The 14,823-nt window shown below is 44.7% G+C and overlaps 1 protein-coding gene across 2 annotated transcripts; it reads right to left on the bottom strand.

Moving 5' to 3' along the window:
• Window positions 1-310: 310 nt before the first annotated feature.
• On the bottom strand, window positions 311-14,152 carry GJC1 (gap junction protein gamma 1). Of its 2 annotated transcripts, none has more exons than XM_033917932.1 (2): window positions 13,949-14,152; window positions 311-2,416 (listed from the first exon to the last, which is right to left on the bottom strand). In XM_033917932.1, exon 2 carries the CDS (start codon window positions 2,395-2,397, stop codon window positions 1,228-1,230), a length of 1,170 nt encoding a protein of 389 aa, XP_033773823.1. In that variant the 5' UTR covers window positions 2,398-2,416; window positions 13,949-14,152; the 3' UTR covers window positions 311-1,227. The 2 variants fall into 2 exon arrangements, with proteins under 2 accessions (XP_033773823.1, XP_033773824.1); XM_033917933.1 differs by lacking the exon at window positions 13,949-14,152 and adding an exon at window positions 13,167-13,303.
• Window positions 14,153-14,823: the final 671 nt, after the last annotated feature.

Here is a 14,823-nt window from a genome sequence, read left to right as displayed (position 1 = left end):
CTGTAAACTGTTGCCAGCTCACGAGGCACTAGCGGCGTGGAGCCCTGGACGCCGGCACCTGCTGCCGACGAGGCTCCTCCACCACACTGACTGGAACAGCTGTTTTCAGGCTGGCCGCAAGTACCTCGTGTCTGGACCAAATTGAACACCTCTTCCCCTGAGAAGTGGTGCTCAATTGCTCCATACGTAACCTAGCTAAAAGAAAAAGTGCCGGTTAGTTGAAAAATACAGTAATTTACAGCATATTTAAAGGGAAAGCAACCTTTCAGACCAGCACTACCTCACGAGGTTTTTTTTTTTTTTTACAGACTCCACTGGCTCTCAAAGCAGTATGCCTTGCTTGAATTAGGGGGCAAGGCTTACTGCTGAGGCACCTCTAGAAAAAATGTTGGGGAGGTAAAGGAAAGGAGGGGAGGGACCCAGCACGAGACCCGCCAGGTGAGACACCTCTGAGATTGGACAGACCCCTAAACTGGGCCCACCCAAGCTCAATCCGGCACTAAAAAGGAGACAAAAGTCCTAAATAAATTCCAACAGCCCTACCAAGGGAGATGGATACAACTGGAGACTGAAGACAGAGAAGACTGAGGTAATTGGGGAGGAGTCACATGATATGTACTATTCCAAAGCTTTGTCTCAGTCGCCACCTGCTGGTCATGATGAGATATAACCCGCATTTAACCTATGCTGGTCTGGAGGAGTTACTAAAGAATAGTGTGTATGTGGGCATTTGATTTGATATTACCTAAAGAACATCTGTCAAATGGAATTATTTTGTGTGTATTGTAATACTACAGAATTTTTTAAATAAAAAAGGTCCCGATTAACCATTTCACCAAATGCCTACAAATGGCAGTTATTATGCAACATTATTTTGCAACATACAAATGCACCATTTTTAAAGCTATTTAGTTAAGTATTTCTTTAATAAAATGCAAGGAATCTTGATTAAAGAAAAAAAACCCAAAACAAAACAAGTGTTTTGCTTTCCTTCGTCACTCCAATTTGTAGTATCTGTACAAAAACAATTAGCAAGATAAAAAACAACAACCTGATAACTGTTTTTTTTCCCAAACCTAGAAAACGCAAAAGTTCTGTAACTGAATTACTACAGAATACAACTCCACCCTCCAGTCACTGGACACTAGCCAACATTTTATCCTTGAAGTCAGACAGACAGACAGAACACATTAGTAGGTGCTCCATATTAAGAAATTCTGCCAAAGATTAAATCCATACAGAGATTTTCCCATCTCCTGATTTACTGCTGGCAGTACTTTTCTTTGAACCTGTTTTATGTTTTTTCACCCTGGATCCATTGGGATTGTTTTGGTTGCCATATACTTGTACTGCTTTGTCCATGTGTTCCTCAGCCACTTTGATTTCCCTCTGCATGTTCTCAAAGCTGGCTGGCATCTTATCATTGCTTTCATTCTGCTGTTCCTGAGCTATGTTGGCTTTGTTCTGTTTGTAGGCCATTTTGGCATTGGACAGTTCAGTGTACTGCATCTGTTCTGGCTTGATAGCAATATTATAACCAGGAGGAGCAGATGGTATATTCCAAGTTAAAGGATAATTATACATTGCCGAGTTCTCTACTGCTTTCTTTTTCTTATTTAATATGTCTCGGATTGTTCCGAGCCCTAAGTGTACCATTTCCCAAACATTCAGAAACAAGCACAAGCAACTTACCCCATACATAATAAACAGAAAAATGGTCTTTTCACTGGGCCTAGATATAAAGCAATCTACCTTATGAGGGCATGGCCACGTACTGCAAACATAATGTGATCTAACTTTAAATCCATACAGAAAATATTGACCAATAAGAAAAGCAACTTCAAAAATAGTCCTGAGTATAAGTTGTAGCACATAGATTTTCATAAGCCCATCTGCTCGTATTTGCCTCCTGCCATCATGTTTCACTTTAGTACTGCCCTGGTTTTCTCGCTCATGTTCCAGTTCTACCTCAGGGTACAACATGGGATCTTCCTCATCATCTCCCTCAGCATCTTCTATAGCACGATGCTGTTTAAAGCGGAGAGAATATACTTTGTTTCTTAGCTGTTTCTCTTCTTCACTGTGCTCACTCATTGAGGTGATTTTATGAACTGCATAGCCTAAATACATAACAGAAGGTGCAGATGCAAGAATAATCTGGAATACCCAGAATCTTACATGGGAAAGTGGCGCAAAGGCATCATAACAAACATTTTCACAGCCAGGCTGCTCTGTGTTGCATACAAACTTGCTTTGTTCATCGTAATATATGGATTCACCTCCAACAACAGTTAGGACAATCCGAAAAACAATCAAGACTGTCAGCCAGATTTTGCCAACAAATGTTGAATGATTGTGGATTTCTTCTAGCAGACGAGTCAAAAAGCTCCAGCTCATTGTGGTAAAGTTATTTTATCTTAAAAAAAAAGAAAAAAGAAACCATTACAATTCATTTTCAATAGTCCTAAATACAAAACATGCTTTCTACTTCTAGTTATGGTTTTGTTGTATTACATATTACACTGCACAGATATGCCCAAACAGTCCTGATTCCGTGAAACTTGATAGAGAATGACAAGGGGGCAAAATTTGTCTCTGATCCCGTGGATAACATCCCATGCCATGCTTTAGTGTTTTTCTCAACCTCAGTTCTTTAATTCAAGGCTTGAGGGTCAGTGGCTGCGCCCATTCATACTCTGATTCTTCCTTCTCTCCTTAAAAGAAGGACACAAGGATGGTTTCCCACGGGGATGGAGACTAATTCTATCCCTGTGTCATGCAATTTAGTGAAGGCACATTCAAACAAAAACAAAAAGACTTCAGGAAATTTACCAGGGGAAAACAATTTTTTTTTTAAAGTCTCCACCTGCTGGCAGAGGAGCGTAACACCATCCATTCTGTGCCGGTCTGGAGGGACGATAAAAGAAAGGACTACTATTTGCACATCCCGATTTCGCTGATAAACTTGACTAGTTAAGTGCAGAAAATTGTCGGTTAACTTTTAGTTGCTAACAAGGAATATTCAGTGGAGATAACAAGTTATCTCATGCTGAATATTCAAATTTAGCTGGTTAAGCTCAATTTAGTTCTAGAGAGGAGGAAAGTCGGTCTACAGTCTGTAGCGGGGTTTCTTGTTATGTATCTCTAATAAAATTAAAGAAAATCACTGTACCAGTTATTCCCTAGAATAGAAGGCTTCTGGCTTTCAAAGCCTCTCTTTTATGGAACTTTCTACCACCTCTCCCCACCCAAGCAGATGTGAAAAAATAGTATATTTATTATCTAGTGGAAATGCAATGGAAATTTTGAGTCGGAAACTTATGTATGAACCTTTTCCCAGCAGATGTGTAAACAAGTTTGGTGTCCTTAAACTTGGAATTCATATGTCGTATCTTCCATCTTAAGTTTAGTTATCAGTGTTAATTTACAATTCTGTTTAAACGCCATTGCAATTCAATAGGATTCTGTTGTAAGTAACAAAATAATAATAAACACTGTCTGAAGTACAAAGTAAATGCATCCCTTGCTACAGAATGGAGAAGTAGCCTAATGATTAGAGCAGCAGGCTCAGTACTAAGGGAGCCAAGTTCAAATCTCACTGCAACTCCTTATGATCTTGGGCAAGTCACTTAACAATCCATTGCCTCAGGTACAAACTCAGATTGTAAACCCTCCAGGAAGAGAAAAATGCCAGCTTGCTTGCAGTATGTGTAATTTTAATTTCTGAACTGGCATCTGGCGTGTTGCTCAGTGGGTGTCTCTCAAACAGTTGATTCAAATTTTTGAATTGCAACTACATAGTTGTAAACCAGTGACAAAGCAGTTTTATACCCAGTGGTGCTGCCTGATTTGCCAATTCACCGATCTACATCGGTTAATTGATTCAAATTGATTCGTTGTCTTAAAAAATAAAATAAAATTTATATATATATATATATATAAATATAAAAATAAAAATAAATCGGGCTTTCCAATTTACTGATCAACCCTCCTCTCCATATACCTTCAGGCCTCTGGCAGCAAAAAAAAAAAACCTGTTCTAAGTGCTGCCTCTAGCTGACCGTCCACGGGCACTGCTGCTCCTGCTTTAGAAGGCCCAATGGGGGGTATCAGTTGGGAAGTGCTGCATAGACGTCAGTGCTGTGGGTACTCTCGGCTCCATGGCTTTAGGGGGTTCCCCGAAGGCCAGCATGTTTTCCCCTTCTCCCCAATGTTGTCTGGCTTCCCCCTAGCCTCACAAAACTAATTACAGCCTGCAGAGGATCCCCAGTGATTTAGTGATTCAAGCAGGCTGCCTCCACTGCACGTTCCCTCTGATATGGTCCATCCCAGAACAAAACAGGATGTGACATCAGAGGAAGGGGCGGGACAGCAGCAGAAGAACATGTAGCGGAGGCCGATGGCAGCCTGTTAGAATCGCTACATCACCGATGATCCTCTACAGATCGTAATTAGTTTTGAAAGTGAGCCCAGGGGGAAGCCAGATGACGGTGGAAAGAAGGGGGAGACATGCTGGCCTTCAAGGGGCCCCCTGGTTGTAACTATTAGAAACACATGGAGGAAGGCAGGTGGGGTCCAAAGAGGGGCATATGGTGGGCTGAGGGTGGGGGGAAGAAATAATGGGTCTTAAAACAGAGGAGAGGGAGAGAGATGGTAGACTATGGAATGGATGGATGGAGGGAAAAGAAAGTGAGATAGAAATACTGGATGGGGGGAGTGGTCATTAGAGAAATGCTGGACTGCGGGGATGGAGACAAAAAAGGAGAGGTACTAGACCTCTGGGGGAGGGAAGGGAAATGTAAGGGGAGGATAGAGATGGAAGATGGATGGTGATCAGAGAAAGAAGAAAACATTAAATGGGCAGGAGACCCTCAAGTTAGCAGAAGACAAACAGAAACCAGAGCCTGGGACTAACATGATTTGAATGACCAGATAACAAAAGGTAGAAAAAATAAAATTTTATTTTCTGTTTTCTGATAACAATGTCAGATTTGAAATGTGTATTCTGCCAGAGCTGGTGCTAGACAGCGAACGTGAGCTAGGACCTAACAGAGAGAGGAAAATACTTTTTTGTTTACACCACAGCACCAGCATGGGTAGGAGAGGGCAAAGGGGGTGGGGTGGGTGAAGAGGCTACAAAATAAACCCGCCAGGATGTTTGAAAAAACAAACAAACAAAAAAAACACCCGCCAGGAAAATCAAATTGAAAAATTGATTCAATAGGCCGAATCAAATGGAAAAATTTTTCCCTGACTTGGGCAGCACTAATACCCTGTAGCAAACAACAATATAAAGATTTATGCACAGACCGCTTCATGCATCCAAAGAACAGTGCTTATAGAAGACAACAGAATAAAAACCCTTAAAATTAGATAAAACAAAATGATAAAATGACAAATTAAAAAAACAAACAAGAACCGAATCTAAAAATAAAAGCAATACCTATGGTAAAATTATGGTCTTACCTGTTAATTTTCTTTCCTTTAGAAGCAGCAGATGAATCCAGACTAGTGGGTATAGCTCACATCGACCAGCAGGTGGAGATAGAGAACTGATTAACAGTTGGCCTTAAAGCCTGGTGTTCCTCCTGTTGATTCAGTTATGCATTTTGCCCAAGCAGCCCGAAAGGAGCATGAGCATCCACAAAACTTCATTCCAGTAGAAAATGCGCCCCTAAATAATACAATTACCAACCATATCCCAACTGAAACAATAAACAAACACCCTATACACATACAGTGCACTTGGGGAGGGGCTCTGGATTCATCTGCTGCTTCTAAAGGAAAGAAAATTAACAGGTAAGACCATAATTTTACCTTCCATAGCAAAGCAGCAGATGAATCCAGACTAGTGGGATGTAGCAAAGCAAACTCAAACCGGGTGGGACGCCAATGCCGCCTCCGCCAGCACTGCAGCGCCAAAACTGCGGTGCCTCCGCACTGGCCGCTACGTCTAAACGGTAATGCTTCGAAAAGGTATTACCCGACGACCAAGTGGCCGCCCGGCAAATGTCCTCCAAAGACATCCCCCCGGACTCCGCCCAAGACGTAGCCAATGCCCGAGTGGAATGAGCATGAAGGTGCTCCGGTACTTTCTTACCTGTCAACACATAAGCCGAAGCAATCGTCTCCTTGACCCAACGCGCAATGGACGCTTTAGATGCCGCCATCCCCTTGTTCTTACCCGCGAACAATACAAAGAGATATGTAAACCCTGCAAAGCCTTGGAAATCAAGGATGCCAGCTCCTCTCTATGAAACAGCCGGAGCGCGGAAGGATCATCAACTTCCCTGCCCGGGGGATCCTCTGCCTCCCAATCTAAGACCTCCCCTTCCTCTAATGATTCAGGAAGGGAGAAAGGTGATAAGGGAAGATTACCCTCCGCGTCCACGGTCGCGAGTCTGCGTTTCTTCGCCCCCTGCGACCGCCCAGGCGACAGCACAGGACCCGTAGTCGGGCCGGCATTAGCACCGGTTAAACCCGTGGAGGTAGAAGGCCCAGGGAGGGACGGCCAGGTCGCCAGAACCGACTGGGCCGGCTGCGAGCCCTGTAGCAGAAAAGCTCGGTGCAATAACATAACAAACTCCGGGGAGAAGGAACTCACCCCCATTAAAGATGAACCGGCCTGATCAATGCTAGGGCGTGCAGCCGCGCCGTCCCCTAGCGACCCTGGCTCCCCGACCGCCGCTGACCTCCCCTCAGCCGCGGCAGAGCCTTGCAGTCCCCCCAAGTCGCCCTCGAGGCCCGGGGACGTAGACCGTGCCCCGCTGACACGGGAGATGGCTAACTCACACGCTTGCAGGAAGGCATCTTCTGCCGGTGTATCCCCACACCCTGCAGAGCAGAAGCCCGACAGTGCTCGGCGCTTCCCACAGCGCGAGCACCGCTGAGTAGCCTCTGCTGCCATCGCTCAAAACGGCGATACAAAAAACTTTTTTTTTTTTTTTCACAAACGCGGCAACACGCCGACCGCCGACTCCGCCCCCCCCCCCCCCGCTACCGCCGGAACGACACGAACGACCAACGAACGCAAGAGGAGGCAGACAGCAAACAAAGTTACTCACCAACCGGTCCCCCGCTCTAACTGCAGTCGGGTTACAGCTGGTAATCGCACTGAAAGCCACACGAACACAGCACGGCTCAGCACAAGCAGGAAGTCGTTGGGTTTTTTTTTGTGTTTTTTTTTACTGGAATGAAGAAACCCAAGAACAAAAGTCCTGCAGTGGCCCAAGAACCCGCTCAAACCAACGGAGGGGAGGGTGGAGAAGGGACCTGGGAGGGCCCAGGTGTAGCCCCCAAAGCCGGCACCGCTCAGCCAGGCACCCCTGTCCTACTGAAAAAGACCAAGTCTTAACAGAGGAAGCCACAGGAACACCACCTAAACTGGCCCCAGCCAGAATCCAGGAGCTAGTAGAGTAAGCTCCATTCCTGCTGGGAGATAGAGCAAAACTGAATCAACAGGAGGAACACCAGGCTTTAAGGCCAACTGTTAATCAGTTCTCTATCTCCACCTGCTGGTCGATGTGAGCTATACCCACTAGTCTGGATTCATCTGCTGCTTTGCTATGGAAATAAAGCTAAAAGAGCTACCTCGAGCTATCTCAACCATAGGGGCAGGAAATGTTTTGTCCTAGATAGCTGTAGATCCAAAGGAGTATGGTAAGTAACCATCTTCAATTTACTCTTGAGTTTTTATAAGAAAACTTATACACAAGTGCCTTTTTACTGAAGTTAGGTAAGTGACTGCAGTTACTTCACTTTAACCAGCAAATACAGTCTGTTCTTGTTATTCGTGGTAGTATGGCTCCCAGAAAAGTCAAAGAACTGCAAAACCACAAAATGATGAATTGCTGCGCCTATGGAAAAATATAGGTTAGATTCCAGCAGTACATTTTGTGCCTCAAAATCACATAAAGTGGTTTGTTAAATTGTGCTATACCTGGCTATTCTCCACAAGAACATAGATTGCTTGAAATTCCAATATCTTTGCAATCTTGCACCATTCTGAATGGAGAAGGGTAAACAGTGGAGTTCCCCAGGGGTCTGTGCTGGGACCATTGCTTTTTAACATATTTATCAATGATCTAGAGATGGGAATAACTAGTGAGATAATTAAAATTTGCTAATGTTAAATTTCAAGAGCATTGTGGAAAAATTGCAAGAGGACTTTGTGAGACTGGGCATCAAAATTTTAATGTGAGAAAAAACAAATTGATGCTTGGGAAAGAGAAATCCAAACTATAGCTATGTGATGCTGGGTTCTATGTAGGAGTCACTGCCCAGGAAAAAGGATCTAGGTGTCATTGTTGAGGATACATCGAAACCCTCAGCTCAATGTGTGGCAGCAGCTAAGAAAGCGAAACAGGCATTCTGTTCCTTGATGCTACTCATGAAAAAGCACTGAGCCTTGGAGGCTTAAGCCATCATCTTCCTGGAGTGCCTCCACAATTAAACCTTATGCCGGAGGGTCTGAACCTTCTCACCCTCTGGTCATCTCCAAGATCCAGGGTTGGCACCTGATTGTGGTCACCCCCCACCAGCTGCGATGCTGAACTCCAAGAAGATGAGGACCCAGAATAAGAAATTAAAAGAATGGGACTCTGACTTTAATTCTCATTCTACCAGAGCTTGGGTCCCCGTGACGTCTGCTAGGATCTTGGGGTGAAACCTACGCCTTTTGCTGTAAACCCTGGCACTACCTCTGTCAAGGCCCCTGGGGTGTTAGGTTGTTTTTTAAAATGTAAAAAGGTTTCATACATAAGGTGACCATATGTCCCGTTTTTAGATCCCCTGTCCTGTTGTCCCCACACACAGCTTCGGGATGCCGAAATGTCCCTCCCTGCCGTGCAAAAAAAAAAAAAAAAAGCCTCCCTCCAGCGCCCAATTTAAGCCCCCCCTGGTCCGCCACCGCTGCTGCTCTCCTTACCTCCCTGCTGCTAATCACCGCCAGAAGCCTTCTCCCCGACGTCAATTCTGATGTCGGAAAGGACGTTCCGGGCCAGCCAGGCATAATTTTATGGTTACCATTATGAATTAATAAGATATGTGTACATGAAAAATGAATGGAAGAATTGGGGGCGGGGATAGGGTGGGATTGGGAGCGGGACTGACAATTTACAGATGTCCCCTTTTGATGAAAAAAATAAATGGTCACGTTATTCATACATCATGTGGGTCCTAGCAGGATCACCCAGGCTGGCTTCTGTGCTTCACCAATGACACCAACTCCTCTTTCTCCAGATCCTGGCTCAGAAAATACTCCAACTGAGCACCTTAGCCACCAGAAGAATTAGGAGAGGCAAAGCTACCCCCCAACTGGGCACCACCTGGAATAATGATCCCCTCCAAATAGGCATCCACTACAAATCTGGCATGAATCTGAAGGATCCTCCACCTGAGGAGTCCATCTATACTATTTTCTCTCAAAAAAACAGTTACTTACCATAACAGGTGTTATCCAGGGATAGCAAGCAGCTATTCTCACATGTGGGTGATGTCATCCACGGAGCCTCGCAAGCAGACTTGCTTGTAGAAAACTTCAGAAGTTTCGAGTCTGCCGCACTGTGCATGCGCGAGTGCCTTCCCGTGCAGCACAGGGCGCGTCTCCTCAGTTCAGATAACTAGCAGAGAAGCCAACCAGGGGAGGTGGGTGGGTTGTGAGTATAGCTGCCTGCTGTCCCTGGATAACACCTGTTACAGTAAGTAACTGTGCTTTATCCCAGGACAAGCAGGCAGCCTATTCTCACATGTGGGTGACCTCCAAGCTAACCAGAATGGGATGGTGGGAGCGTTGGCAACTTAGGAGAATAAATTTTGTAATACTCTGGCCAAAATGGCCATCCTGTCTGGAGAAAACATCCAGACAATAATGAGAGGTGAAAGTATGAACAGAGGGCATCTCCCTTGTTGGTAAACTTGGCTCTTCCCTCCCTTTCAGAATCACTCAGCTCTGGAACAGTCTCCCTTCCCCTCTCCGCAATTTGAGCCCCCTTCTACCATTCCGTAAGCATCTGAAGACCTGGCTCTTCTCCAGAACGTAACCCCGTCCCGCTCCTGGCACTCTCACACCAACCTCTCTTCTCTCATACTTATATAATTCCACTGGAGTTCCGTTCCTTCCCTAACCATGTAAACCGTGTCGAGCTCCATCTGCGGAGATGATGCGGTATATAAACCCAAGATTTAGATTAGATTAGATTAGGACCAGGTGGCAGTTATGCAAATTTCCTCAATAGAAGTGGATTTGAGGAAAGCTATTGAAGCTGACTTTGTGGGCTGTACATCGGGTTTCTGTTTCCTACATGCAAGACTTTACATTTCTCTACATTAAAATTCATCTGCCATTTTTTTTGCCCACTCTCCCAGTTTGTTCAGGTCCCTTTGTAGATCTTCGCAATCCTTTGTAGTCCTAACCCTACTAAAAAGTTTTGTGTCATCTGCGAATTTTATAACCTCACACTTCGTCCCTGTTTCTAGGTCATTGATAAATACATTGAACGACAGCAGTCCGAGTACTAACCCATGCGGTACACCACTCGTGACCCTTCTCCAGTCCGAGTAGTGTCCCTTCACTCCTACCCTTTGCTTCCTACCCGCCAACCAATTTTTGATCCATCTATGTACATCTCCTTCCACCCCATGGTTCTTCAGTTTCTTTAGTAGGCGTTCATGGGGTACCTTATCAAAGGCGTTTTGGAAATCCAAGTATACGATGTCTATGGGGTCCCCTTTGTCCATTTGTTTGTTAATTCCTTCGAAGAAGTGCAGTAAGTTCGTTAGGCATGATCTTCCCTTGCAGAAGCCATGTTGGCTTGTTTTCATCAGTTTATTCCTTTCTAGATGCTCATCAATGCTGTCTTTTATCAGCGCTTCTGCCATCTTCCCCGGAACCGGGTCACCTCTCGATCATTTTTTAAAGATGGGCGTAACATTTGCTATCTTCCAGTCCTCCGGGATCACGCCTGTTTTCAGGGATAGATTACAAACCTGCTGTAGAAGTTCCACTATTTCCTCCTTTAGTTCTTTCAGTACCCTAGGGTGGATTCCGTCAGGGTCTGGAGATTTGTCAGTTTTTAATCTGCTTGAGTATATCTTCGAGGCTTACCTCTATGGATGTTAATTTTTCTGCTTGATCTCCTTTGAAGATTTTTTCAGGTTCCGGTACATTGGATATGTCCTCTCTTGTAAATACTGATAAAAAGAACATATTTAGTCTATCCGCCACTTCTCTTTCCTCCTTCACCATTCCCTTCCTATCTCCCTCATCCAGCGGTCCCACCTCCTTCCTTGCCGGCTGCTTCCCTTTAACATATCTGAAGAACGGTCTGAAATTTCGTGCTTCCCTGACTAGCCTCTCTTCATATTCTCTTTTTGCTCTTCTAACCACTCGGTGACATTCTTTTTGATGCTTCCCCGGTTTTGTCCTTTTTCCACATCCGGAATGATTTTTCTTATCTCCTATCGCTTTCTTCACTTCTTTAGTTATCCACGCCGGGTCTTTTGTTCGGTTCTTTTTGCATCCTTTTCTAAATCTTGGGATATACAGATTTTGCGCTTCGCTCACCGTGTCCTTAAATAAAGACCAGGCTTGTTCCACAGTCTGCGATTTCTTTGAGCTGTTTCTAAGTTTCTTTCTTTATCATTACTCTCATCTCTTCGTAGTTTCCTTTCTTGAAGTTAAAAGTTGTCGTGTGGTTCTCTTCCCCTTTGATATTCCTACTTCAACTTTGAACTTGATCATATTGTGATTGCTGTTTCCCAACAGTTCCAGGGAAGGGGTTTTGGGAGGTGGGGGACCTGATCTTTTAACCTCAGAAACTATTAAAAATGACTTAAGGATCCCCCCTCCCCTGATTTCCTCCCCCCAGGCTGAAATAGCCTTACTCACTGTGCAATGCTTCTGTGCTGGAGCTGCATAGGGGAACCTCTTCTCAGAGGCGAGAGGAGATTTCCACCTCAGATGAGCCTGGAAGTCCAACAGATGAGCCTGGAGTCCAATAGATGGCTTGTTTCTTCAGACTGCCATTCAGTCCTCGACATTGAACTAGACCCTCAGACAGGAGCCACAAGATGTCATTGTGGGGGGGAAGGGGAAGGAGGAGGAACGCAGTTGTCCCCAATCCTGGATAAAACCATCAAGGAACTGCTCAGTCTGTGCTCAAGCCTACTGCGGACAGAACCTGGGGCAAACTGCTCAAGTACACTGTGTACAAACTTGGGGTACGATTGCTCCCAAGGGTATGGACCCTGAGCTCAGAGAACTAATAAAGAAAATTGGCCACAAAGGGATCATGCAAGGTATGTGCTTGTGGGCTACAGCCCTCAGTCTGTATCTTCTTGCAGCCAGAGATGCCCTGGGGTAACTGTATCCTCTGCAGCACCAAAAGCTTCTGACCAGATAATAATCCCCTCCCCTGAAAATAATAAAGATTAAAACCTCAACCAGAACAGACAGGCTCCCTATTCCTTTCTTGTAGAGTGTAGGGGTAGAGCTCATCCCAGTGATGGGAATTGCAGCATAAGAACAAAACAGTGTTCTCTCCATAACCCTCACAGCTAACGAGGGTTTTACCCATTGGGTCAAGAAGATTACCAATCCCGTTGCACAAGAAATATAATTTCAACAGCAGTTTTCTCCACGGACTTGGTTCACCTCCCAATCAGCAGCAGTTTCATAACAATGAAAAACCTATGTCAAAAGCATTGTGGGTTTCCAGATATTATATTCTCTTTCCAATATGCTGATTATATAAGCTAGTTAGTTAAGTGTTAACAAAAAAAGGGGGGAGCACTATAATTACTATTCCCACTCTGTTGAAGAAGAAGTCCAATTCAGTTTACAGTCCTATTATAAATATCCTGAATTAACAACATGGAAAACCAAGAAGAGCTTTTAAAGGAATCCTTTTCACTGAATGGAAGATCATAAAGTTTTGATTATTCCTCCATCCCTTGAGGGAAAATCCCATTTCCTTTCCCGAGCAAGGCCCCCATAATGTTTCAACTAAAATTAAAATTTGGAAACTGTTTATGCAAAGTCTGCTTCTAGGTTCCATCATTCCACATATTTCTCATATCTTAGATAAAATGTCAATTCACTTGAATGCAAAAAAAAGGGTAAACAAATTTAAGGTAATACTAGTCATCTAATCAATAGATAAAAACACCTTATATGTCTCTTTACGTTCCATTTCTTTTCCTAGAGAAATAAGGGAGGAAGAGAGAACAAACGCCATCTCCACTTCTTTAGTTCATGGAAATTCAAGCCAAGAATAAAAATGAAGTTCTTTCTGGACTAATCCTGGATGTAAACAGAAGGAGGGGGGAGAAAGCATCTCAGCGTGTGAACAAAAATTATACTATAGAACAGAGCTCTCTTTTTGGTCTATTGTAAATTAAAGTACAAACATAGAAAGTTGGGGCAATGTTCAGAGTTAACATTTGTTCATCAAAATAAATGCAGGAGAGAGAGAGGGAGACTATTTTGAGTTATTCTATCAACAGAAACCGGGAGGGGGGGGGAGGTAAAGGACGGATTCACGGGATCCTCTGGGATACTTAGAACCCCCCCCCCCATTAAAATCTGACTTTTCCCGTCTCCACCATAAATATGTGGACAACCGATATGCTCTTTTACACCAGCCCCCCAAATCGGGGGTTGATAAAAAAAAAAAAAAATGCAGTTTGGAGGTTCCCAACCGATAATGTAAAAATTGGGAACTCCGTTACTTAAAGTGGTTTTTATTTAAACTTTCTTCAAACTTTCATTAACTTCTCCCCCACCCGAAAATCGCACAGAAGGAAACTGACTGAGGAAAGGAAAAAAAACAAAAAAATTCCACCGCACCGATGAAAAGCCGCAAATCTTTAAGGCAAAGGCGGATCGGTAAATACTGGTTTTATTTTTAGTCATAAAGCGATTGCAGGCCGAATGGCCCCGGTTACTCACTTGGCCCGTCTCCAGTCACCGAAGGACGCAGCGGCTTCTCTCAGAAAGTTTCTGGGCTCTGCCCCGCGTAGCCTCTCCCGCCGATCCGGACACAGGATGGTAACACAGCCTCGCTTCACCCAGCGCCATGGCTCCCGCCCGCCCGCCCTCCGGGACCGAGGTACAACGAGGGAGCACGTGGGCGAGGGCAGGTAACGGTCAACGACTGATTTCTCCTTATAGAGGCAAAGCTTAGAACGCGGAACAGCCGCCACCTCCTCCCGCCCTCCCCACGGCGCTTGCGCGGCAGCTCCGCCTCGGGGCCTTCACCCCGGCTTGGCACGTGCTCCAAGCCCTGCGAGGGCGCGCGAGCCCGGCTTCTAACCTCAGCCCTCTACCCACAGGTGTGCTGAGATTTACGCGTCCCGCCAGTTGTCTTGGGGCATGAGGCAGTTCTACTGCCTACCCGGGTCGGGGTTCTGGTTTCCAATCATTTTGGTGAGAATTAGGTATAGATCAGTGGTCTCCAACTCAAACCCTTTGCAGGGCCACATTTTGGATTTGTAGGTACTTGGAGGGCCTCAGAAAAAAATAGTTAATGTCTTATTAAAGAAATGACAATTTTGCATGAGGTAAAACTCTTTATAGTTTATAAATCTTTCCTTTTGGCTAAGTCTTAATAATAATATTGTCATTTATAGCTAAATAGACATATGATCAAGAAACTTTTATTTTACTTTTGTGATTATGATAAACATACCGAGGGCCTCAAAATAGTACCTGGCGGGCCGCATGTGGCCCCCGGGCCGCGTGTTTGAGACCACTGGTATAGATCCAAGGAGGGCTATACAACATAGGAGCCAACTCTGTGGGCGCAGCTGAGAACTCTCACTATT

The sequence above is a fragment of the Geotrypetes seraphini genome, chromosome 13, assembly GCF_902459505.1.
Source record: "Geotrypetes seraphini chromosome 13, aGeoSer1.1, whole genome shotgun sequence".
Classification (NCBI taxonomy): domain Eukaryota; kingdom Metazoa; phylum Chordata; class Amphibia; order Gymnophiona; family Dermophiidae; genus Geotrypetes; species Geotrypetes seraphini.
The sequence above is the reverse complement of the archived record's forward strand: the minus strand, read 5'-3'. Positions and strand labels throughout refer to the sequence as shown.